The following is a 26,701-nucleotide window of genomic DNA, read 5'->3' as shown; positions in this document are numbered from 1 at the left end:
AAATATTGATTTTTGAGACCATCTAACGCCGCAAAATTATGAACGGCTTGTGATTAGCTGATGGTATCATAGATTTTGGCCACTGAGAACAACTGACACCGGATCCACTAGAAAGGTAAGCAGGCGTGACAGAAAGATGTTGTAGAATCGCGGAGAAAAATGAGTATTGCAATCAATTCATTCGATAAGAGCCTGCAATCCAATTTTTAACAGAATTACGAATTGTTAAAAAAATTCTCAATAAATTATTAATATTTTATATCTTTAAGTTTTCTCCCTGTTTTTTTTTTATTAAAAAAAAACTCTAAAAATAGTTTACTGAAGATGAGATCTGTTCTGAGAAACAAGTGTTCTTTGGAGGTGATAAAAAAAGTTTTGATTTGATAAAAATTTCCATATTTTAAGTCAATTAGTAAAGCACGCCACTGGTCGTTCGGTAATAAGTGCCCCGGCAGTTGCTGTAATCATTGATATCGCCAGTTGGATATTGATTTTTTTAGTGATGGAAATTTCCCTGTTTGAGAATGATCACCACTGTACATGTACATTGCTATCTCGATTAACTAGGTGTACCTACATATTAGTAGTTGAAACGTTATCGCAGAAATATGGGGAGGCTTCCATGCCTTCCATTAGTAAACAAACTGATAAAGCTGACTCGCTAACCAACTAGTCAGTACATTTCAGTAGTAGGCAGAGAAGATGGACCGCTAAGTAACACACTCCTTTATTCATTTTTATCCATACTTCAACTCCCACCATTCAGATTTAAAACGTTGCTTGAAATGGATTTGGCTGGACCAAGTCTGAATAGCCATATAATTCTATACCTTTCTCTTCTCCATCGCCTTCCCTTCATTACTTCCTTCTGCTTCATAGCCCTTTGATTTGGGATGCCATAGTTTCTCTTACTCCGACAGTCAGAACCTTTTTGATGAATCGAATTTATCACTAAAGGTTGAAATTCACACATCTCCGGCCGCCTGTTTTGATTTCTGCTAAAAAAACATCACCAAAATCAATGTTTTATTTTATTTTGTGAAGTTCAAGCGCAACTACAATACCCATTCATTCTACACTCTATCAATTTAATCACCTTTCAGACAAAACATAATATATCCTTATTCCCTAACTTAGCGGTATAGTATGTTCATAATTAATTAGTGTGATCTATTTACTAATAATTTCTCAAATTTTTCATCTCTTATAATTTTCTCTAACTTCTCCATTCTCTTCTTGCAACCCAAACTAGCTTTACATCATTTTTCTTTTTCATATTTTAGTAATGTATAGATTCTGTACAAACTGTAAAATTCACCAGCCATAACACAGGGTCTTCTTTAGAATGGAGGGTGAAATATCACAAAAACCATATATACCCTCTGAGTCTAAAATATTAAAACATTATAATATCATAATTTAAAAAAATTAACTAACCATATTATACAATTAAAAACATATGTGAAAAGGGGTTCGTAAGTATTAGATTTTATAAATCAAAAAATTTTTTTAGGCTTGATACTTATTTTTTTCTAGGCTTATAAAATGACTTACCAAAAAAAAGTTCGATTGAAGTAATGTTTAAGATGTGTTCTACTCGCAGCATTTAACTAAAGTATTAATAATATTTCTAGGCACTTAAATTTTCAAACCAAAAACACAATTTGATTTTGCATTAGTTTGCATTGCAATGCCTTAATGTAATTAATGTCGTAGCTTCTCACGCTCCGAACAGTTGTGACTCTCAGATTTTGCCATAAAGCCACTGAAATCTATCTAGGTACCCTCCAAACCTGATAAATCAAATAACATCTAAGATAAATCATCTTCAAGGGGGCAAGAATACCATCTCAACCTCATTTATTCAGTTTAAACAAGCCCTAGCCATTGTTGTAGATTGTAGGTAATAGAACACAGCACCAGTGTTTACAATCTCGTACCGCCCCTCTTCGTCCAACCTTACAACACAGTTTAAAGTATCCCGTAAGCACTTTTGTCTTTGTTTAGCTAGTAATACAGCTCAGTTCCTAATAGTTGTTTAAATTAAATTTTGCTCTATATCTCCCCGGTGCTTTGTTTCTGGAAGCCTCTATTCACTACACTTTGCCATTCAGGTCTGGAGCACTGTTTAGTTTTCACCAACCTCTTCAGAACTATTTTCAGTAATTTTCAAAGTGTCTACGTTCTACGCCAACGGAGCATTATTGAATTATAGGGCCAATGAGAGCACTTTATGAAGTGATATTCCTAAAGATATTATAACTTGAAGAAATGTTCATGTTTAAAACATCTATTGGAGCTAAAAAGTGGTGTTTCTTACCATTTTCAGTCTTGTCCTATTTGCGTCTCTGCCAACTACCATCTAGCTATTTCTGCAAGGATGGGCAGAAAGCATAGAACACCATGCAACTCACTCATGATCACACTCCTTAGTTTTTTTTTACTTTTTTTACATTCTTCTATTTATTTTATTATTTAAGAAAAAGACAAATATTCTCAGACTACGAATAACCTGAATATATTTTAAAATCTCCTGCTACCATCACAGTAAGCGGAAATCGTTGCTTGTGTCTTGGTGGAGGACTTAGATAGCCCAGAAATCGAACTAGGGTGGGAAAAATACTCAAAGCCATATCCAAACCAACTAAAATATTTAAACTAAAAACCTTACTAATAAAAGTTTTAAAATTTCACAAAACTGGTTAACAACCGTTTCCCATTATAAAAGGTTATTTATCATATTTTAACAAACAAATTTAGTCAAACAATCATTATTTTGCGATTCTACATAAATGCTTATTTATCAGTTGTGTAAAATTTAAAACCCGGTAATTATACGTATTATTTTTTATCACTTTTTGGAATAACCTTCAAATTTAAAATGCCCTTTATCTGCTTTATCGGAATTTTGTGTAATAAATTGGTTAGTATTTGTGCAATCACAAAAAATTCCTTATTGTATCATGCGTTATCTCTATAAATAAAATTGCAGCCGGCGCATGTTTGCGCTCGCAAAATTCGAAAAGTAGTCGATCGATATCGCTGAAAATTTCAAAGTTTGTTCTTACTAGTACCAGGAGTGTTTAGAGAGTGGTTTTAATGATAGAAGAAGTCAGAGACACCCGATAAATGTTTAACGTAATATTTCTGCATCGGAGTGAGATATATACATTATTTATAATTATGGGAAATTTTGGTTTTGATTTATTAAATAAGAGATAATTCAAATAATTACAAAAACTAAAGACTACCATTTAGAATCGAAACGTTGCTTGAAATAACTTTAGCCGAATTTTGTGACCTGATCTGTATGGCTAGGTTCTTCTCAACCTTCTTTCTTCTTTTTTCATCCCCCTGCACTCTCTTCTGCTTCACAACACGGCCTCAGTGGTCGAGAGGTAATCCTAAGGTCTCGGGTTCAAATCCCGGCTTGCGCAAGTTAATATGATAAATTTTTGTTAGTTCATTAATTTATTCATTTAAAATAATATTTAGTATACTTGTGGCACCTACTCGACTACTACGAGTGGAAAATACTCTCAGTATCGCCCTGATGTAAGACCACCATTCAGAATTGAAACGTTACTTGAAATGGTTTTAGCCGTGTTTGGTAACCAAATCTGAATAGCCAGGTACTCCCTCACCCTCCTCTTCCCAATCTCCTCTCCTTCCCCACAACCTTTACCCTCACAACGTACTCCAATTAGGGATGCCTTGGTCTCACTGACTCCAACTAGTTGGGAGTAGTTGGGACTCTTGTAAGGTTAAAACAACAACACGCCTCAGTCTTTGTGACCGGATAACTCATCAAAGTAACGATTCAACACACCTTTAAAAGGTGATGAAAATTTATGACTCAAAAACTAGGTTAAATAGATTACGTAGGTTAGGTTTATATGTTAGTTTTTCATCGCTTTTAATTACTATAAAAGGTGTGTTGAATTTGTATTTGTTGAGTTATCACGGGACCCCAGTCGGGAATGACACAGTTACATTTAACGTTTTTAAATATCTGTCATTGTAGCATTCAACCCAGCTTCAGCTTCATATTGATCCCAGCAACCATTCAAACCAGCTTCGAAAAGCTGAATATAGCTCTGAATAAGTTGCATCAGTTTCAGAATGAGTTTGCAGTGCTATTAATCATAATGTATCATTGTCTGAAACATCCTGAAAACAATAATAATTGTGTATCTGAAACTACAAATAAACTTTCCGTGTTTTAGTTCCTAGTTTCAAGCCTCGCAGTTCCGGGAACTCCGCGAAGTTGTACTACATCGAGGGAGTCAAATTTTCTTGCAGTTTCTTTGAAATATCATGCATAATAATGACGTGTATGAATTTTACGATAATTTCGTACTTATTTTACAATTATGACGTTTCTTTTACAAATTGCATAATTCCTTATTTGAAATAAAATATACGATTACGGCTTTAGGGTATTCATATAATTACGTACTTTAAAAAGTTATGACTTCAGTGGAAAATTTATAAAGTAATACAAAATTAGAAACATGCTTTTTTGACGTGAGGTCTACTGTTCACAGACCAACAGTAAGTATAGTACGAGTATTACCAAACAGGATAGGATAATTTTAAAAATTCCTTATTTGTGGTGAGGTTTAAAGTTTCTTTAGCTTTTATAATTTCTAATTAAAACAATTCATTATTTACATTGAGATCGGATTTCATTACTTTGAGGCGTCATTTTAATTCAATGAAAATTAAATACTTTGTATACACCTTCTTAATTAATAATAATCTACACATTTCAAAGCAAATTACTTTTTCTTATTATTATCCTGACGAAGAAGCCATAAGCGTTGAAGCATGTAGATTATTATTAATTAAAATTGGTGTATACAAAATATTTCAGTTTCATGTAATTTTTTTAGTTATTACAATCACAACAAAGACAATTCCTTATTTGTGGTGAGATTGAGTTTTTGCATAGTTTATTCGTTACAATTTCTGATCAAACTAATGAATATATTTGTAGCCTTTCTTACCGAAGCCTTTGTTCAAAGTAGCGTTTTGTGTAAAGGATTTTCGAATATTACTAGCAGAGGACAAATGAATAGTTAAGCATAGACGTCTGAGTAAATTCCCATGCTCATGTGCGTACGAGTATTATGCCGCCGGGACAACTGTCAATCAGTTTCCGGAAACCGGAAGAGATATGGTGGAGGCTTTCAGGGGAATATAATGCGATTATTTCAAAGGGTTTTGTCACGTAAAAGGATCCACTGTGCTATTGTAGGGTGGTCGTACGGCCATGGCGTGTTGAAATCCTTAATAAACGATTTTTATACCAACATTAATAATGCTTAATATCTAAATGTTTTTGCTTTAAAAATCTGCATTATATGTATTAATTCAATTTATATATATCAATTCAACATATATATATAGTAATTCAACTTATCTGTATTAATTCAATATATATGTATTAATTCAACTTATATGTAATTTCATAATTTAGTTCTAACTTAGACAGTACTTTATTCTTACTTTGTACTTCATCATTAAAAAGCTGTAGCTTTAAGCTTACATTTTTTAAGCTGTACCAAGCTACCGCTTTTACCACAATAATTTATTTTCTCGAATATTATAATAATTTAAGGAGAATCTGTCAGTGAAATCACTATTTTCAATTATGATTTACTACGAATCGGTTTATATTATGAATACAAAAAATATTCTTTGAATAAATTGAAGCTTTTCCGACAGTTTCGCTTATGTAGAATTGAAATAAAATTATGGATAGCGTTATAAAAAATAAAAACGTAAAATAATTTATTTTGTAATTAGAATATTATGAACGCATACTAGAAGAAACTACTTCAAAAATATATTATGGATAAGATTATTTGTAACAGTATCCTTTGATTTTTTAACGTTTTCATTATTATCAAATTATTCACAAAATAAAATTAAAAACGCTTTTGGACTTAAATCTACCATCTGTGGACTCTGCTTGCCGAGTGATTTTTATACCTATTGCCTGCGTTCGTTGTGGAAGCAGCGTTTCATGCCATTTGCGATTGATTCGTACCTTTCCCGTAATCGTGGATCCGTTCGCGCATTGGTCCGTATGTGTATATGCAGCATCAGACACACTAAGAGCAGACATGTTTTTGGCTTATATATTTCTCGTAATCCGCGGCGCTTGGTTCCAAATTCGACACTTTAAACTTTACTACCCCAAACATAATAAAATATCACATGTCAAACACAATCGATTGGAAATTAAATGTGATAGTTAATTAAATCTCGTGTGCTTTAGTGTTGTAAAATAATGAACTGCCGTATTACGAGTGAGGAGAAACGAAAATATTGCAATTCCAACATTGGTTTTAACAAGTAGATGGAAAGTCGTGGACTCCCGTACGTTCGATCTAGTAATAAATTTAAATACTTGAATGATATCTTGCAAAGATTCTGAATGAAAAAAGTGTGTGTGAGACGATGTTTGAAAATTGAATGAAGCCAGGAAGGTTACCGCTTGGCTTAGTGAACAAATGCGTATTGTTTATACTTCTTGTCAAAAAATGAAAATTAATATTCCACAAATGAAAACAAATATTCCACAAAAAATAAATACCACCTAGGCCCATGGAAATTTTATATTTTATAACCTTTCACTCCCACGATGTATCCTCTTCGTTCTTCGTAATTCCATAAATATCCTTGGGAATGTTTACATTATCGTCCTTTTGATCTCCGGCGTTTCACTAATGTTAACCTTTTATATCAGTATGCTCCCTGATCCCGTTTCCAAAAAAAGATTATATTCTTTATTAACTTCGGCTTATTGTGTTGTTTTTTTACCAAGTATGAAATTTTATTTATTATCATCGACTAATATCGATGACTAAATTACACATAATATCAATAACCTTATTGGTCGGCTTATTAAACGTACTCATAATATTTACTATCTACCATTTTGTATGTTTTTATGTTACATAATACAGACACAATGGGATTATTTTCGTGTTTGCTACATGCCCCAAAAGCTACATAAAATTGAACATTTTTGTATACATCGACTCGTTTAACTTTATCAATGGATCAATTGGTTCGATTTTAGCCACGGTCGAAAAAATAAAACATAGTCAAATATTTACATTTCATAACATCTTTACCCCTTAGGCATCTGGTATATTCTTTCAGTAGATCGAAGTATTTTCGCTTTTCAATAATATCCAAATAAATGGAATATTTATGAACGTATCCGATAACTAAAAGCTTTTTTTAAGTGATTAAATACGCTTTTAAATTTTATTTTAGACAAAAACGTTCCAAATTTTAAACATTCAAATTTTGAATGCAATCTTAAAAACAATTGAAAATGGCTCACCTTATTGTAACTAAAATTACTGATTACGAATAAATGTATAAAAACTCACACATTTTACTAAACAAATTCATTACAAACATTACCGTTGCTTTTCTTTTTTTTCATTTCTTATTATATACAAATGATTAATTAAAAATATTACGAAGTTTCATTTTTTTGTTTCATTTCAGTGGTTTAGTAATGTTGCACGTTTTAATTTTTCTATTGTTAATTTGTAGATTTGAATATAAAGCGTGATGTTTTTTTTTTTTTTAACATCGTTATGATCATATTTCTCACCATGACAGTAAGAGAGTCTCAACGATTTCTTTGAGACCAAAGCAAACAAATTAGTTTGAGGGTAACTTCAAAGCAGAAAATCTATGTGTATAATTTACTAAAAACATTTTTCTCTTGAATATGTAGGTCAACTAACAATTTTATTTCCATCATGAGCAATAGAGCTTTAAAATAGCCATTTACATGTCAAGAAATAATTACGTATAATTTGTTGCGTATTTTCAGATAAAAAAAACCCCGTTAAAGAGTGAGCGGTATATGGATCATCTGGCGTATAGACATAAGACGAAATAACGAGTGAACCATTTTTTTAAACAAACAAACTCTATACTAGCAACTCTCTCGACTGCAGTGTTAAGTATTTCGACTGTTTCTGAATACTAAAAATAGACTATAATAATAATAATATATATCTTCATTTAAGGAAGTTTGCACATTACAACTGTAAATGCATATTATGGTGTATACTGTACATTGATTTATAACTTTTTTTAAGATTATAAAATTAACAGAAAAATATAAACATAATATGATGAAGATTGTACGGGACGGCACTGTAGTCGCCGGCCGCACAGACGATATAGCGGGAGTGGTCGGCTGGCCGCTTCGACGCCTTGGAAGAGAAGGTCGGGAAAAAGTAGGGAGAGTGTTGAAAAAAATGGAAAAATGGGGAAAAATATGGGGAAAAGGAAAAATGTGGAAAAATGTGGAAAAAAATTGGGAAAAATGAGGAAAAAATATAGGGAAAGGGAGAAATGGGGAAAATGTGGGAGAAAGGTATAAGGCAGGGGGGAGGAAGGTAGGGGGGAACCTGCGCCCTGACAAGGGACGCTTCGACTATTGTGAAAGTTTCTTCTTGATGAACACCAGGGAGCCGGGAGAAAGAAGAAGGCCAGGTTGAAGTGAAGGTCCAGGGCAGAAGAGGCTTGAAGAAGGCAGTCAGGGCAGTCCAGGAGAGATGTTGATCGTTCGATGGTTGCTGGCTCTCTGCCGAATTGCGCAAGTTTTCTGCCTTTTAAAGGACCATCGGGCTTAGCTCTCCCTTTGTTAGCGAGAAATTCCGAGAATTTATTTTGGGTTCCCAGAATTTTCACAGGGAAGAGCGCCGTTGTTGGGCAACTCGGAAAGGGATGATTTTGACTAGGTCCCTGACTGTTTCTTTAATCCGCCTGCCCGGGACATTTTTATTTTCAGACATTTTGTGAGTGTGCACATATTAAAGAGAGACAATATATTTAAAAGGCAGCTTTGCACAATATTCAATTTTGTGCAAACGGCAAGTTTTGTAAAGGAAACTGCGTCTGCACAATTTCAAATTTCATGCAAATTTATGTATTAAAGGGAAGATTTGCACAATATTCAATTTTGTGCAAACGGCAAGTTTTGTAAAGGAAACTGCGTCTGCACAATTTCAAATTTCATGCAAATCTTCCATGTTTTGTACAAATTTATTATGATAGGTATTTAATTTATAAGAGGGTGTTGGGGGGTCAAGCCTTTGTTTTTTGTCTATAATGATGACTGCTTGACCCCGTGGTTTTATTTATTAATCAACAGATAAGATTTACAGTTTTACACAAGTTTTTAGGGATGATTTTGTTGCATAAATTCGAATATGCGCAGAGGTTAGTTTGTAAGGGAAATACCTCTGCATAAATTCAAATTTATGCAAATTAATATTAAGTCGGTTGTACAACGTCCGGTACAAAGATAAAAAGAAAATAAAAGGACAGTTAGTTGAGGTTTCTCAAATACCGCCTCACTATGCTAGCCTGTGTTGCGGCAGAATTTTTCATGTTAGTTCCTAATACCTTTGATCATACCTATACTTGCATTAAGATTCATTTGCTCAATAATGTGGTGACTTCAATAACTGATAATTTGAGCGAATGCACCGACTATTTTTAATGTCCAACTATTTCGAAATCAAATAAATATATTATATCTATCTTTCCTACACCGCATCCGCTTTCATTCACCGACGAAGTGTCAATATGTCTCGGATCAACATCAATAAACAAACAAATTAACTGTCTAAGCTGATTAATTTCTTCAAACAGTCTATAACTGTGTATATTTGACCACCCGGCGAGCTGCAACTCACCTACATTAAGGGCGAACTGATGTTTAAAAATCAGTTTCCGTTTATTTGATCCATATTTGATGCGTATAAACCGTTATTGAGGAGATGCACTAATATTTATTGATCGTGTCAACATCTCAGCATCCCAACGGATGTTGTTCTGAAAGACGTAAACATGGTTCCTGCATTAAAACAAACATTTTGACGTTTCTTGGGATGCATTACATTCCTTTTAATATACAGAATCAAAAATGCACTCTCCATACTTCGTGGAACATAAAGTACGTATTTGAAATTTTGTTATTTGTTTTTGGGGTGTTATGCCGTGTTGCGCTAACTCCTTCTTTAAAATAACACATCTGCCCTGATGATGGACACTGCAATGCTGTCCGAAACGTTGGCTAAAGAAGGAGTTAGCGCAACACGGCATAACACCCCAAAAACAAATAACAAAAATACTTTTGGCCATGAAAATCTTAAATCATATTTTACGTATTTGAATGTATAATTTTATTTTCACATGTAGCAAACACTTTGTAGATATAAACATAATTATAATAATTAGAATTAAATTATTTTTTTACAATACTACTTTATTATATTTATTTTCAAAATATAAAACCAATTAATAATAATAATAATATTTGGCTAATTTATATATCGCCGTTTCGTAAGAAATCACCTCAAGGGCGCTGTACAAATATATTTCTTAAATAGTTACTTAAAACTAGTGACTTATATCTAAGACTTATATCTAGTGACTTACGACTAAGGTCTATAACTACTTATCTTAATAAAATATATATTTATATATGTAGAAACTTATAACTAAAATTAACATTAACAATCTAATTTTACAAGCGCCAGAAGAAGGATGAAGTTCTATTATATTAGGGTGTTTTTAAAATTAGTTTTTATTATTAGCTAGAAATATATCTGAAATGAATGAAGTGAACGAATGAAATGAATCGTAGATCTTTAACGCATTTAAATGATTAGTTTGTTTATAACCCTAATGAAGGTTCAGGATGAACCTAAATCGGTTGGTTTTATATTTTGAAAATATATACAATAAAGTTATTTTATACAAAACAAAGTTATTTTATTCTAATTATTATAATTTATAATCGATTGTACAAGAAATTTCTGAACTTGCTACCCATTTGTTTTGCCATAATAATATTATATGTATTGTAATTCATTGCATCATTGCATTGAAATATTAAATTTAATATGTGAAATTAGTATATAAAGTATACACTCTACGTAGTTCATGCAAAATTGGTATGGCTGATTTATGAAAATCCTGTTAAAAACGTGATGGCAATCCATTTCGTGATAAAATATTAGTCCATTCAGAATATATAGGAAATCTGTCAATTCATTCGTTCAAGGCCTGCAGTCGCGTTTTTAACAGGATTACGAATAATTCGAAGAGATTTTTAATGAATTTGAAATATTTTATATCAGTAAGTTTTGTCGTTAAGTGATCGATTGACGAAATCGTTAGGAGTTGAAAATAGTTGTTTTGACCAAGATCCTAAAGACAGAAAAAATTCCTCTTATTTAATGTTTTTAATGATGTCTGAAGATAGTGCTTTTAAGGTTTTTTTTCAAACATCTTTTTAGGATATTATTAATATTACTTACGTTTTATTCTTTCAATTATTTTTTTCTGAGAGAACAGTCTTTTTTAATGGAATACAAAAACAATTCTCATCAGTTTTGTTAGTCAAAAACGCTTTCGAGCCAACGAACTTTGTCTCAAGAAGGAGAAAGAAATATTTTTTTTAAATCCCTAAAAGCAGCCAAAGTATCTCTTCATAAGAACTTGTCTGAACTAAATCCAGTTAGCCAGGATTGCAAATCATTTACATGGCATTTAAGTTCGCAGACAAGTTAAATTCAGATCTTGATAGACGTTGAGCTTTTTAGCATTCTGTTTCTTTATTAACACGCTTGGGATAATATAAATCAAATGTACAGTTGAGTACGCTTCGGAGACTACAGAGTGCAGGTGCTGTTGCAACGGGCTTTATAAATAGCACGCACCGAAATAATCCAACATGTCTCATGAACAAGCAATAGCATGTCTTATCGTCACTTGAACGTGTAGATTCAGAATACGAACTATCACTTGCATACTAGATAAAGCATCGTGGAGAATATTAAACTAAACCCTATGGAATTGTTCAAATGTATAAAAAATTTATTAGTTTTCAGATTCTATAAATATTTTCATGTAATCGATATAAACATCTGCTAGACTATTTAATTCCGCTATATAACCATCTTCAAAATAATTGCTCAGCAAAGATATAATACAATATCTCTGGCAAAATTCATTAAAACAAATCTTGTCACATTCAGCGGTGTACCGTGAGGGAGTCATTTTGGCCCAGTGCTAATTGTAGTATTTTACTGTGTTTTTAGAATGTCAGCTCTTTGTAGATAACAAAAAAATTATATTTAAAGAAAATCAAGTATGCTTGTAAAGAATTGCAATGTATCAAATTACATGTACCTTTAATTATTATTTATATTACCTTTTCGTCATACCGTGGAAGTATTGTGCTTCTATTCTGAAAACGTTATTTTAAAATGACAACTCCGATGCAAATAATCTTAAGTATAGTGCATTTTGAGACTATTCCTCTCGGTAGATGTAGAGAGATAGCGACAGTGTTGCTGCATTCATTACTGCTCACCCGTTTAATTTACTGCACCGAAAGACAGAATGGAATCTCACTGATTTCATTGAATCACTCTTGTATAATAAATGGTGTTCAGTCACCAAACGTTTTAAGTCTATTAAGGAAAATACTTAACAAACCTTAAATCTTTCTAGGAAAGGTAATTGAACATTTGTACAGTTATTTATACAGTTATATCAGCATTTTTACTTAGCCGCAGGTACCAAGTTATTTATACAGTTATATCAGCATTTTCACTTAGCCGCAGGTACCAACAATACAAAAAAATAGGCAAAAAGTTCTGTAAAAACTCGTATTTTTCGACGATGACATTTTTTTGAACTTGCAATCATAATGCACATATTTATTTAAACAGAGACGATGGATATCATCAGAAATATTGGAAGAAAAATATACATTTGACTTAAACTCTTTACGGTCTGAGTCCAGCCAAAATATAATTGAAATATTCCGACGAACTTCAACGAATGTAATGCTCGTGGTTTAATGTTTATTTCTCTTTCTCTTGCAGACGATCGACGCATCATATCATAGCAACCCATCATTCCAGACCCCGGCTTTAATAGCCCTGTTCTCCCTGCTGCTAGGCTTAGGAATCTTCATTGGAGCATTGGTCATTTGGAAGTAAGTCGAAAGTCATTACTATTTTAGTTTTAATCGATCCGTGAAATTAGATGTGCGGGAAATATTTATGTCAATGAGAATGTTAACAAACCAAGCAAAGTGTTTTTGATCTTCTTCACACAAAAGCATAAACTGAACGTGAAGAGTGCTTGAATGAATACTTTAATTTAGAAAAGAAAACTGGCTCATAAAGATCATGATGATGTTGTAGAATCTACAATATAATATATAAGCTACCATCTTGGTCTGACCAAGACAAGATAAGTGACTGTTGATAGTTTTTGAAGTTCGGAAAATAAACTTTTATTTGTAATTTACTGGGACATTTAAGCTGACGTTTTGATAGAATATGTCATTTATCTTCTATTGCTACGTGAAGCTTTCTTACTTATCGTGTAATGGATTTTTGGGCGGAAAAGCAGATAGACTTGACTTTACTATTTTTGTACTAAAATTTTTTCTGTCAATCAAATTTCGTAAATTGTTTCGTATTTTGTCGGTGTTTTGAATTGTTTTGTAGTGCTTTGCTAATGTGTGTGCTTTAGCGCCACTGAATACATAATACACACTTTAAATATCTTCCATGACTTGAATGAAAACCGATGTTGCTACTGACTTTTGGTTCTAGCCCATTTATAATGCGCTCTGCCGCTCTTACACTACCTGACATCGTATATCGCCATTTGAATTTCACTTTTGTTTTCGGTAATGAATTAATGCAAGTTTTGGAAGCGGAAATTAACCCACTTCCCGACATCCGATCAAGCTGAAACTCGGAAGAGAGACTCGTTGTTGATCACAATGTATTCTAGCAACTGGTGGTAAAAATTTATACACACACGGACATAGATATTGGATCACATTACAGCAGTTAATCTACGAAATGTATTTGTCGGTCCTACCCGATTGGCATTTGACGAGGTTGTTAGCACGGCCAACACTAATCCTTTGGAAGGAAAGTACTATCCTGTTCCGAACCAAAAAAAATATGTATTTTAATTTTAAAATATATTTTAAAGTAGATGTACCAAAGTTAAAAAATAGGTTTTTGACGGGTTGATTTTTTTAGATACTTATAAAAAATAAAAATTTCAAATGTATAATTCATTTTAATTAATAAAAATCACCTACCTAAATACGGGTAGCTATCGCACGAGTGGATTTATGGTAGTAACTTTTGTGTGCTTCTTACATCGAATCATTCATGTGAAGTCTGACAAATAGGCAACGCCAGTCAAAACAGACGTTGAGATCCCATGGACCAAAGCAGATCTGACCATAAATATAATGCTGTTCGTCTTTCTTCTAATGTTTACCCTATTTCGACTTCTCGGTTTCCATTCATCTCTACCGACTCTGCAATTCCTCTATCTCCTCTGCACAGCACCCGTCTCTGTCTTCATTCATTATGCAGACACATTAATGCTGAATCCCACGTGTTGGGCTGGCGAGCCGGAATAAGAGAAACCCATTCAATATTCATTAGCCCAGAATGCACGTGCTGAATTACATATTTAAAATTTGTAGCAATGTGGATTTCTTTATAATGCCCCTGGAGAGCGAAACTGCTGTCACGAAAATGTAAAAATGCCTAAATAAGTAAATAATTTAAACATTTTATGGCTCTTGCAAACTCCTTGGAAGAGCAAAAGAACTTCACTGACTCAGTTAATATACATTACTTGTCAAAAATATATGTAGATATGTACTTTTGAAAATTTAAATTACTATAATATAATAATAATTAAATTATTCAAAAAAAGGCTTAGTAGCCATCCCGATGCTAAGACCGACCACGGCTCAGCACCACTACTCGTATTTAGGTCTGAGATGGTACAATATATTATTGTCCAAAAACAAAATTAATGTAACCGAAACTTATATATATGACTAACTAACCATCACGCCGTTTCCCCACAAAGAGGACCGACCGCTAAACTCGGTCTTGGCACACTCTTCTTGCCTCATTCACATTCATACATCGTTTCATACATACTCTTCTATCGTTCTGACTCTTATTATGGCCCGACTCAAGTATCTGATTCACTTGATCGTGCCATGTCTTCTTCGGACGTCCAAGACTTCTGCTACTTAAATATGAACATTTAAAAAATCAAATTAACTCCCTGAAATTGGATAATATATGGTAACCTTTATGTACCTTTACTTAATCCATACTATCCCTTAAATTGGATAATGATATATGGTAACCTTTATGTACCTTTACTTAATCTACACTTTCCCTGAAATTGGATAATGATATAGGGTAACCTTTATGTTCCTTTACTTAATCTATAATATCCCTGAAATTGGATAATGATATATGGTAACCTTTAAGTACCTTTACTTAATCTATACTATCCCTGAAATTCGATAATAATATATGGTAACCTTTATATCGCTTTACTTAATCTCTACTTCTAACATTTAAAACAATTAAAAAAACTTCGGCTATTGTTCTTATTTCTCTATACTTGTGTTTATTGGATTATGGTAGTTAATTTGAATATTGAATTGGTTTATTTTGTATGATTACAAAGAGTTATTAAATAACTACATACGTTTGTAGTTATTTAATAACTCTTTGAATATTGTTCACATATCACCTTTTAAGCATTATTGTCTTTTAATATGGAAATTCTCTTCTCGTATATACGAGCTACTGGATCTTATAAAGTATAGAATAATTAGGAAAAAACATTTTGTGATTTTACATATTATATTACTTTGAATGATTTAATTTATTTTGTTGCAAAGTTCAAAGCTCAATATCACATTTTTGAATGAACTGAATTCACCATAGATACGTTGTTCGCAAGGCCTTTAGCAAGGTTTAATGTCCATACCTTACTAGTCAAATGCTTTCCAAGGTTATTTTTCTCTTTATCCTTCCCCTCCCCACAGATTGCCTCACAATATTCAAAATTTACATATTTTTTCAAACAAGCTTTGTTCAGCATAATAAATCCTGAAATGTTTAAATACATACAAAAATCACTTACGGTCTTAAATAAACAATGTTAGGTTTTCGGTTTAACGATGTGTTTATTTTATGAAATCATATTCCAGAAATAATTCGCGATATAATCCCGACCCACCCAAATACAACATAAACAGATAAAAGAAAGAAAAAATGAAAGCATAGAGTGTTGAAAAAATGCTAAAGGAAACGGTAGGAAAAAGATAAAAAGGAACCCGATAAATTTCAATACGCAATTTATGTGAAAAGCATAAATCAGGCCACCCCGTAAACATTGTTCCGTTTTGGCAAATATTTGATTTACAGACGACACCTAGTGACACCTAGCGGTAGGAACTGGAGGCGCGTCAATATTTTTATAGCTCGACGTAAAATGGGAAAGTGGATGAGCCAGGAAAGAAGCTCGGACGTATTTGGAGTCGCCATAAACATAAAACTAGACGTTTGGTTTAATGAAGTTTCCGGGAATTTGGTTATGTAAGGAACTGAGATTTACTTCTCTTTTTTATTACTTTGTAAGAGATCGCGTTTCCGCCACTTTAATGAATGAATATTTTTTATTGCGTTTTTCTGACTGCTTTTTACTATGCTCCAACTAGTTTTCTCTATCCTAACGAATATTCATCATCAATGGGTGGTCCGACGGACTTAAAAAAACTATATAACATATTTCGGGTGTTCATTTTACTCCTCATTCTCAACTTAAGCCCCTTGTTTATTAACTCAAAAGTCGAGGGTTCAATTCCGAGTCATTGAAAGTTTCTCTTGTGAGGGACTAACATTCTAAAAAGAAAATTTGATCGAAATGAATTTAGCTTTATGGTATGTTTTTCTTAAGTGCGTTTGTGCAGTGAAGTATCATATAAAAGATTATAATTTTACCACGCTTTATTAATTAGCGCGCTATTCAAATTCCGTGCAAAAATCCAACCTGAATCCTATAAGTGCGTTTTCAAATCCGCTACTATGGGACTTTATGTTCTAAGGAATAGTTCAAACAAAACGCACTCGTAGCGCTATAGCGGTAAACAATGCGAGTCTGCAAACCATGGGAATCTGTTCGCTGCACGGGTGCGTAGCGACTATCTGATTTTAAGACCATTTTTTTCCGGAATATTATTTTATTTTTATACTATGTGTATTTATTTTTATGTTTTATTTTAAAAATTTAATTACTGAATTTTTTATGTAATAAACAGTTTCATATTGTAATTTTTCAAATTTTAAGCAATTTTTTATTACATACGATATTATATTCATTAGCCACGGACGCCAAATTAAATCTTTTTTCTAGGTCGCCAATCTCTGGTTCAGTGATGTGATGAAATTCCTTAATAGATTAGCGATGTTTTCTCACTCATTTAATATCTAGTTAAATTCCCAAAAAAGAAAGACCACGTACCGCCACTGTCTTTTCCAAACATCATTCAGACAATTGTAATTCTAAAGTATCATATAATAGAAAATATGATAAAACACAATTCTTCGTCATTTTTGGCATATTCCGTGAATGAATCAAATTTTACTTAAATTTGTTTTTTTTTTATCAAAAAAACTGTTAAAAAAACATTCAAGCTGCGTATAAGCACATAGACAATTATTTATACTAAAAGTATGCCTGCCGAAAGACAGTTTTATGCATACATATTCATGCTGAAGTGAGATACAAATCCCACATGAATTTGACCCGAGTGAAGTTTATTCGCCATAAAAATAATAGATGGCGCCCTTTCCTCTTTTCGGCGAATGTAGTATTTCTTTTAATGAACGCCTATCTTCCGAGTATAATGGCTTTATTATTTTAAAATACATCCCTTGGGCGGGCGATGTATATAATATTAATAAAATACTCACAGGTCCAAGGGCCACTGCCCCATTGTCTCACGCGTAATTTATTCGCTGACCCGAGCTACCCTTACCGCTCTCATCCCCATGTCTACCCCTATACCTTACCCTTTTCTTCTTATTAGGTGTCCCGCGACAACTTGCAAAGAAGAAATCTAGCCAATCGGTAAATTATTCATAAAAGTGACTGCCTACTATAAAGATGGGAATATATTTTCCTCTAGCGTTTCTCACTTTGGATAGCGGTTATTACACTCGTGTTCCAAGTTTGTTAGGATTTTTACTGATACCAAAAAGTTATTAAATAGTATTTTTGTGATGTGTTATTTTATAACAGACAGAAATCAAATCAACAAATCTTCAACAGTACCAGTGGCTTTCCTGGTATATTTTGAATTAATCATTTTCAGAAATTTTGTTCAGTACTTCAAATGTATTTAAATATTTTCTCACTTCTCTCCACTGTCTTATATGTCGCCCCCAATATTGCAAAATAATGCATGTTGTAGATAAATAGGATGTATTTCAATGTGTAGATAAAATATCGTATGTAAATTTGTAGATAAAATAAGTTGCATTTCAATTCATAGATAAGATGTGATGTATGTTCATTTTTATATAAGACAGAATGTATATCAATTCCTAGATAATACAAAATGTTTGTCAATTTGTAGATAAAAAATTATGTAAATCAATTTATAGATAAGATATGATATATGTCTATTTGTAGATAATAAAGGATGTATGTTAATTTATAGATAAGATAGGATGTATGTCAATTTGCATAAAGACAGGGGGTCGATAAGAGATTGAGGAAGATTGAAAAACCATACTGATCAGATTGACTAGATCTGAAACTCAATATATCTGAAATTATTGCCAGAAACATTTCAATTCGGAATAACGTAATACTAAACAATTAGCTTAAAATCTCTCGTTTATTTTGTAATAACCGACGTAAAAATGTGTGAAAAAATGCCTTTTGAAGAAAATAATCTTTGATTTCATAGAAACAGAATTACCCACAAAAATGCACTATTCACTAAACATTCTATTTAATAATTCTATTAAATTCGCGTCAGAACCATTAATTTCCCTGCACACAGTTTGTCAAAAAAAAAATCCCACACTGCGTGTTGCGAGGTTCGCCAGTCTACCCGCCATTTTTTTTCCATTTTCATCCCCTAATTTTTCCACAAACTCTACTTTAACAGGGCTGGGGAGGTCGGGGCAACCGCAGCGGCGAAAACCAGCGGCGAATTTTAATTGCGAAATTAATTATTATATAAATTACCCGGTCCAGCCGGGACTGTTTATTAAATAATAATAATGGATTTCCTTTGTTCCTGGAATTCGGAAATGAAAAATGAGCCTTTGTTTCTCACTTTGTAGTACTGTTTAACATACGGTGCTTTGATTTTAACGTTTTAATTTGTCATTTGAAAGGTTGTTTGGGATTAATATATTTTAAACCCCCACCTGTATTTTGTTCGTGAAATTACTATTTTAGTACGTTACTATAAGTCGAAAGCTTATCTGGATACGAAAATAAATATTCGTCTGTTGTTTGCTGATATTGGTGCAGCGGCCTCCAGGTCGAGGTGTAAGGCTCTCGTCTAGCAAGGTGGTGGTCGCGGGTTCGAATCCCAGATTGCGCAATTAAATGTAATTTGTTTTATGTTTTAAATGTAGTGAACGATACTCTCAGTATATCGCCCTGGTGTAAGACCACCATTCAGAATTTGAAATCGTTGCTTGAAATGTCTTTGGCCGTGTTTAGTAACCAGATCTGAATCTCCGGGTACTTGCCCACCTTTCTTATCCCATCTCCTCCCACCCCACTACCTTCAGCCTCACAACATACCACAATGCCATTTTTTTGTTTAAAATATTTATTGACTCAAATCTTCGATGACCTTGAAGTCAATGAAGTCAAGTACACTATCCTATTTTTAGGATTAGCATAGTATGCATTTTGATCAATTAAAGGATTATCAAAATCATGGTATAAGATTATTTTTTTTAAATATAATTAACATTTAAGCATTTAACCAAGAACTTTATTATCTTACACATCAAACGGTTTTGCTTAAACGAAGCTTCGTTAGTACATAATATCTATAATTATGTAATAGTCGATCGATGTATTAAAGTAAACGAAGCATGGAGTGTGTGTACCGCATTAGGTTGTAACATAGTTTGAAAAACAGAATTCCAAAGATGGAATACAATATTATTTCTTCTTGCTGACATTTTTTTTCTTTTTTAATTACACATAACGTATTTAACAAATAAATATACCTATAAGTGATGTTTACAAAGTTATTGTTTAATTTTAAATTATAATGTCACATCACAAAGTAACCGCTTCATATGAAGAAAAAAAATAAATAAAAATAAATAAATAAATATGTTTAAATTACCCGGAATGAATGAATGCATATCTTGGAAGCGGAAATTAACCCACTTCCCGACATATAATCGAGCCGAATTTCTGCAGATATAATCGTTGTCGATGACAACTTAATATACCAATAAGTTTTGGTGGCAAGAACGTACACATACGCGGATAAATACGCATTTCGAATAAATATCGGTCTTACCAGATCTGCATTCGGCAATGTTGGTAGAGTTGCTGACTCTATTTCCTGGGTAGGAATGTTCAATACTCACTCGAACTAAAAAGATAAATTTAAAAGACATTTTAATGTAGATCAAACTTTTGATTTTTATGCGGGTTGATTTTTTAACTTGAATTACTCAAAGCAGCTTTTCCAAGTAAACTTCATTAAATATATTATATCTTTACGATCGTTAGTAAAAATTTTGACTTTGTTTATTTTAATTTACGACTCTCTTAGTTGCAGAGGAAGATGGTCCCAGCTGTTTGGAACGAATAGTTTGTGATGCGGACAACTTCTGAAACATTGTCAATTTTTAATTGCCAGCTGGAGAAGTCGTAAAGGCGGAAGTTTTAAACTGTGGCGACTTTTGTCGACTAGGAGCTACTTTGTCAACTCGAATGGCTTTAGGATTTGTTGACGTGTTATGGGTTCAAAAAGTTAAAAAAAATGTCTTTTACATATTTATTTATTTTCATTTCTATTTTTATTTTTAGGACAAAGAACATCTAATAAACAACAACATTAAAACAAAAATATTTAGCAGTACAAGGTGGAAAAATATCAGATAAGATAATAGATAGATTCTGAGACATTACTAGAAATACATAAGTCGATAGAAAATCCTTAGTGTACTAAAATACTTCATTTCCATCGTTATAATCACTACCCAAATTCTGTGTACTGCGAATGGGAGTATGGTATTGTGCTTCCGTGTTGGAGTTGTCGCAATAATACAGTAGTAGATAATCTTGATGTTTGTTTGCGAGGTATTTTGAAAGAATCAACCCGGAATAAATGATTTTATTTAAACAAGTTAGGTCATTAATTATTCTACGTTCTGATAATTTTAATAAATTAACTTGATACAGTAGATCATCAAAATTGATACATTACTTTTTTATACTCATTTTGAAGTGAATGATCTTAAATCTCTATTTAAATAGTATTAATAATTATACGGTGACAATTTCATACTATAAAATCTCATAATAGATAAATTGCATATCACATAGATACATTATTCATATTTAATTATTTAACAACAATATTCAATCCTCCGGAGATGCTAAATAAGATTCAATTTAATGTACCTGCGCGCTCCACACGCTCATCCGTCCCATTCAAAGTGGATCAAGGCAAAACAAATCTTAAATAAAATTCTTGCTTTAACAAACAATGTAATAATTGCAATAAAATATTATCAAAAGAGGACATTGCGAACTGCATAAATATAAAAAGTCCATAAAATATTGTTTATCTGACATTTCAGTAGTAAATTTTCTGCTTTTGTTTCCGTTATGAATTTTTTTGTTTAATCTACATCCTGTCTTCTTATTATATAATAAAACTACTTTTTTTTAATAATTCTGTTTTTTTCGGTTAATTCCAGTAATTTCTTAACAAAAGGGGACGGCGATGGTTAATAGTTGTTTTTGATCACGCATTATTAAAAGTTCAAATTACATGCTCACTGCAAAGTTTATAGTGGAGATCAATTTTAAATTTAACACAATGAAATTATAAGTTATTTGCATCTGGTTTCTTTCTAAAACTGGAACTATTATTTCTAAATCGTAAAAGACTTACACAGATGCGTGGCATTCCACAACTATCTGTCTATTTATATAGAGAAATGGCATGTTCGTTAGTTAGTTAGTTAGTTCAAGTATGCAATAATATGCACTCAGTATTTTTGGTTATTAAGCGTTCTCGCAGGGCTGAAACAATTCCCATAAATAATTACTCAACTGCACCATGACGCTGGCGACTTTTCCGGGCAAGATATTGCATTTTCCCCGTGTTTCGTGCCCGGAACTTTCCCCATAAAGCATCCCCGCCGCATAGTGAAAACGTCGGGCTACTTAAAAGTTTTTTTTCTGTTCCGGGTACTTCCGGGTCGGCGGTAATTCCCTGCGGGCGAACTTTCTCTCCTTTCAAATACTTTGACATGCTTTTTAAATATTTGCGAACGGTTGTTCACGCGTAGTTAATAGATCGACCAACTTGGCTTGGCCAACATTGAGATTTTATCGATTCCTCTGGTAATTCTGCAGGGTGAAAATATTTAAGCGCCACTATCCAGATCTTTTATCCGGATTATGGTGCTCAGCGCAGAGCGTATCTTTTTCATTATATACGATTTGATATTTTTATGGGTTATTATTGTGCCGTGTTACGCCTCTTTTTAATTTAACCAACGTTTCGGACAGAGTTATAGTAACCATCATCGGTGCAAAGCTTTTCAGCAGAAATCTCATACGAGTAAGTAAATTATATCATGAAATATTTTTAAAATTTGTAGGGTTCTGGCGTAATGAAATTTGCGGATCTTTTTTCTGACTGAAATATTTCTAGGTCGAAATTTTACGGTAATTTATAATATGCAGTTTTTCCCTAACCATTATTTTTCACCTTGCTCATTTCCTTCCTCCATACAAAATGCCAATATTGATCTCACGCCATGTTCTCCATAGCTCCCAATAATGTAATTCAATACGTAATTTAATTAAATAATGTTGGTACCTACTTTATCGCTTGTCTGATTCGATTAATTACTCATCAGTTCCAATTTTTTCGAACTGATAAGTAATAAATCGCAGCAAATTGTTGGGTTTGCCTTAAAATCTTATACAGGAAGAGGTGAGCAAATTTCATAACTCACAGTTCCAAGGTTTCTGTCGATAAGGGATTTACAGTAAATTGAGGTTTCGAAATTTGAAAATTTGTGGAGTGTGGATTCCTCTTTTCTTCACCAACTATTTGACATTGCCTTCGGAATTGCATCTTTTTTAATTTTTTTTATTAGGTTTGTCAACAGTGATTCATACCAAAGCTCTCGCAAATACAATTACAATCAACATGGTTGATATATCACTAATTACAGACAAACACAACATTGATGACAAACACACTCACATATGCATGCAACAGTAATAAGTTTTTAGAACAACACGATAGGGAGCTTTATGTCTTTTTAACAAGACTTAAAGCTTCCTGTCCATTTTGCCTTCAAAAAATCTAAGAAAATATTATTTTGTAACCTAATCAACCATTTTCTTGTGAATGACTACTACTACCTAATTTGAAAAATCCCATAATGATTACATAATTACATATTCAGGCTTGCACGTCTATTATTTTCTCAGCGTTCTTATTTTAATAATCTGTCTACGCATCTGCCTCGTGCGTTTTGATATCAATCAGCCCGTGCATATTTTGTAATGTTTTCCCTGTAAAATCGCCAAAGACGTGCAGCCTACGCCAAGTAGTGGAGGAAAGTTCACCATGTTTTTCTTTGCATGTTTCTTTGAGAGAGCCTTTAGGAAAACTACCCTATTTTAAATGTTTACTTAGATTGTGCAAATTTTGTCTTTTCAGAGCAAGTTCCTTAGACTTTGATCAAAATTATTCGCGAATACAGCATTTAGTACTGTTTAATGTATTACATGATTTATGCAATTCAAAATTATGGTGGTAGATTCTTCAGTACCCTCGTTAAAGACTTTAGCCATGTTTGGTGACCACATCTGAAATAGCCAGGCACTTACCAATGATCCTCTTTCCCATCAGTTTCTCTACATTACCTTCAGTCTAACAACACACTCCAATTGGGAATGCTATTGGCTCCAGACGGTTGAAATCAATTGGGACTCTTACGCGATATATCACGTTAAAATTGTAAACGCAACGTCTAATAAATCATGCAGAATTCGTCGGTAATTATTTGCCCGCTCCGTGCATTATAACGTAAAAAACCTTAAAATTCAGTATGTCTGATGCTTCCAATCACAGATACCCATAAAAACGGGAATTAACGTTTTCTTAGACAAACACTTTAGTTTTATCAAAAGAAAGAATTGAGAATATGGCCCTAGGGAAAATAATTTCGTTCGGTACCTGTCATCTTTGGGGCTGCTGTGTGGAGGGTTTTTAAGGAAATGAAGAAGAGGAGTTTCAGATAATAAGGAATGATGGGTGAGTTGGAATCTGGGGGTCAATGTGCGCAGGAGTGACAGATATATGAATCCATTCCTCCCACTTCACCTCAAGGTGACCTCGAAATCGTCCGGTTGGAGAGGTGTTCTCCCTCAACCGATCTCTCCCCCTGCCAAAACCTGGACAACCTCACTCTATGAACCTGCCAAGTTACCAAATCAAGAAAAACACTTGGGGTGTCCTATGGCATAGATCCCATAGGTGGTTGGTTATCCCGTTACCGCCTTTCAAAGGATTAGTAACTATTACACATAATTGTTAAATGAATGAAGCTGCGAATTCGATGCATCTTTCATCTTGCTTACTATCCTTTCACTAAACTTGCACAAGCATTATATCAATCTGAAATCACACGAAAGCTTTACATAACAAGCTTTCAAAGATCGACAAACAAAAATTCGCATTTCCCGTCCATTTCCCGTTCCCGTTTGCTTATTTATTTCATATTCCTGCCTCGCTGAACTGCTGTAAAATGTATGTGTGTTCATATTTACTCGAGTGATTTTGTCTCGACAGTGGATTATTTTCAAAAGCTTTTACAGAGATTACTCCAACTGCAAATCTTGAAGATCGGCTGGTTCGAGAACGAGCACAATGACGGCCTGTCTTTTTGCCCGTCGCGTTAAGTAAATGACAGGTGAACGCGGAGATAAATAAATGGGAACATATTGCAACATCTTTGACAGTTTCTTTGAGAGAACTGCAATAAGGATAAGGATAAGTTCCTTTGTTTCTTTATTGAAAAGAAATACTCACATGAAGCCCGCCTCTACTGGATAGATGCCATGGTATTCTATTTTCATCGGCGAAATCAATGGGGGAAGATTTCATACGAAATAAATAAAATACTATTTTTATTGTATTCCATACATTTTTGTTCCTCTTTTACATAATGATTTAATTAATGATAGTTACTACCATTCTTGCCAAAATTCCAAAGCTTTTTTTTCTTATTTCATAATAATAAAACTAGTAGAGCTGTGAACACTAAACCACGCGTTCAAAAAGTATATCACTTATTTTATTTCTTTTAAAAAATCATTACCAAAATTTCCTCTGAAATCGTAATATCCGTAAGTAGGTACTGAAATAACCAAATATTTTATCTAAAGTTTTTTTTTAAATTTTATTTCAAATAAGGTATTATACAATTTGTCCAGAGCAACGTCAAAATCTCAATGTAATTTTTTAAAAGGAGGAAAATTAGGTTATCAGTACCTACTTACGGATATTACGATTTCAAAGGAAATTTTGGTAATAAGGTATTATACAATTTATCCAGAGCAACGTCAAAATCTCAATGTAATTTTTTTTAAACTTTCTTCGTGCAGGTTTCATTTTTGAAAACGTTATTGTTGCTGAACCATTAAAATGATCACCATCTTAAAATGGAAACTGAATTACACACAAATTTATGGACATAAGAAATACGTTGTTTATTTACCACTCATTCTATAGCACATGATGAAAATGAAGGTGTGAGTTGAAAAAGTTGTGCGGGAGTCAAACCCACAAACTCCTGATACAAAGTAATATATCTTAGTCAAAACCAACAACACATTATACAATACTTCACTCCCATTAGATTTAAACAACTGATGTTTTATAGCATTCTGTAAAATATCACTCACTCGTACCTTTTTTATCTGCTATAAACCAGTTAATATTCTAATTTCAGTATCTTTACAATTTCTATAATAGAAAAGTTGATAATTTATTTAAAAAAAATGTCAGAAAATTAGCTTCCTTTTAAGGTCCAATTAAAATAATTTTTCCAATGGTCGAATTTTGACTTCCCTTCGTTCCCTTCGAGAGCGCCTCGCTGCTTCCGCTTTATTGAAAGGGCGTCTCTCACGGACGGACGCCGGCGTCCCTCCCCCTCCCCTGCACCTCCTCTCTTCACCCCTATCCCGCTCACCCCGCTCCTACTCCATCAATATTTGCCGTGATTGAGAGAACCTTTTGTCAGCTGAAAATCCCTTTTTTGTCTCACCCGTCAAAAAGCGCAAATCACGTATATTTTGACGGACGAAGTCTGATTCAAGGCTGACTATGTGTTTATATGTCTGGCTGGTGATATATCGTCCGTACTCCATACAATCCAGTACGTTCTTCTGCCTCCTCGATGTGTTTCGTATTTTTACTTCAGACAGTGGGTAATAAATTCATTCGATATTGTTTGAAATAAAAGTC

At 33.1% G+C, this 26,701-nt stretch overlaps 1 protein-coding gene across 1 annotated transcript in view; it reads left to right on the top strand.

The window, feature by feature from the left end:
* Positions 1-26,701, top strand: part of pxb (putative Hedgehog signaling attenuator pxb) — a 667,281-nt gene that overhangs the window by 561,652 nt on the left and 78,928 nt on the right. Inside the window, exon 7 of the mRNA XM_089641132.1 lies at positions 12,951-13,063. Coding sequence (XP_089497258.1) covers positions 12,951-13,063 — 113 coding nt within the window. The remainder of the gene's footprint in view (positions 1-12,950; positions 13,064-26,701) is intronic.

The sequence above is a fragment of the Hesperophylax consimilis genome, chromosome 16 (genome assembly GCF_061612785.1).
Source record: "Hesperophylax consimilis isolate HC1 chromosome 16, BYU_Hcon_1.0, whole genome shotgun sequence".
In the NCBI taxonomy this organism is placed as follows: domain Eukaryota; kingdom Metazoa; phylum Arthropoda; class Insecta; order Trichoptera; family Limnephilidae; genus Hesperophylax; species Hesperophylax consimilis.
This window is presented reverse-complemented; position numbering and strand designations above follow the sequence as displayed.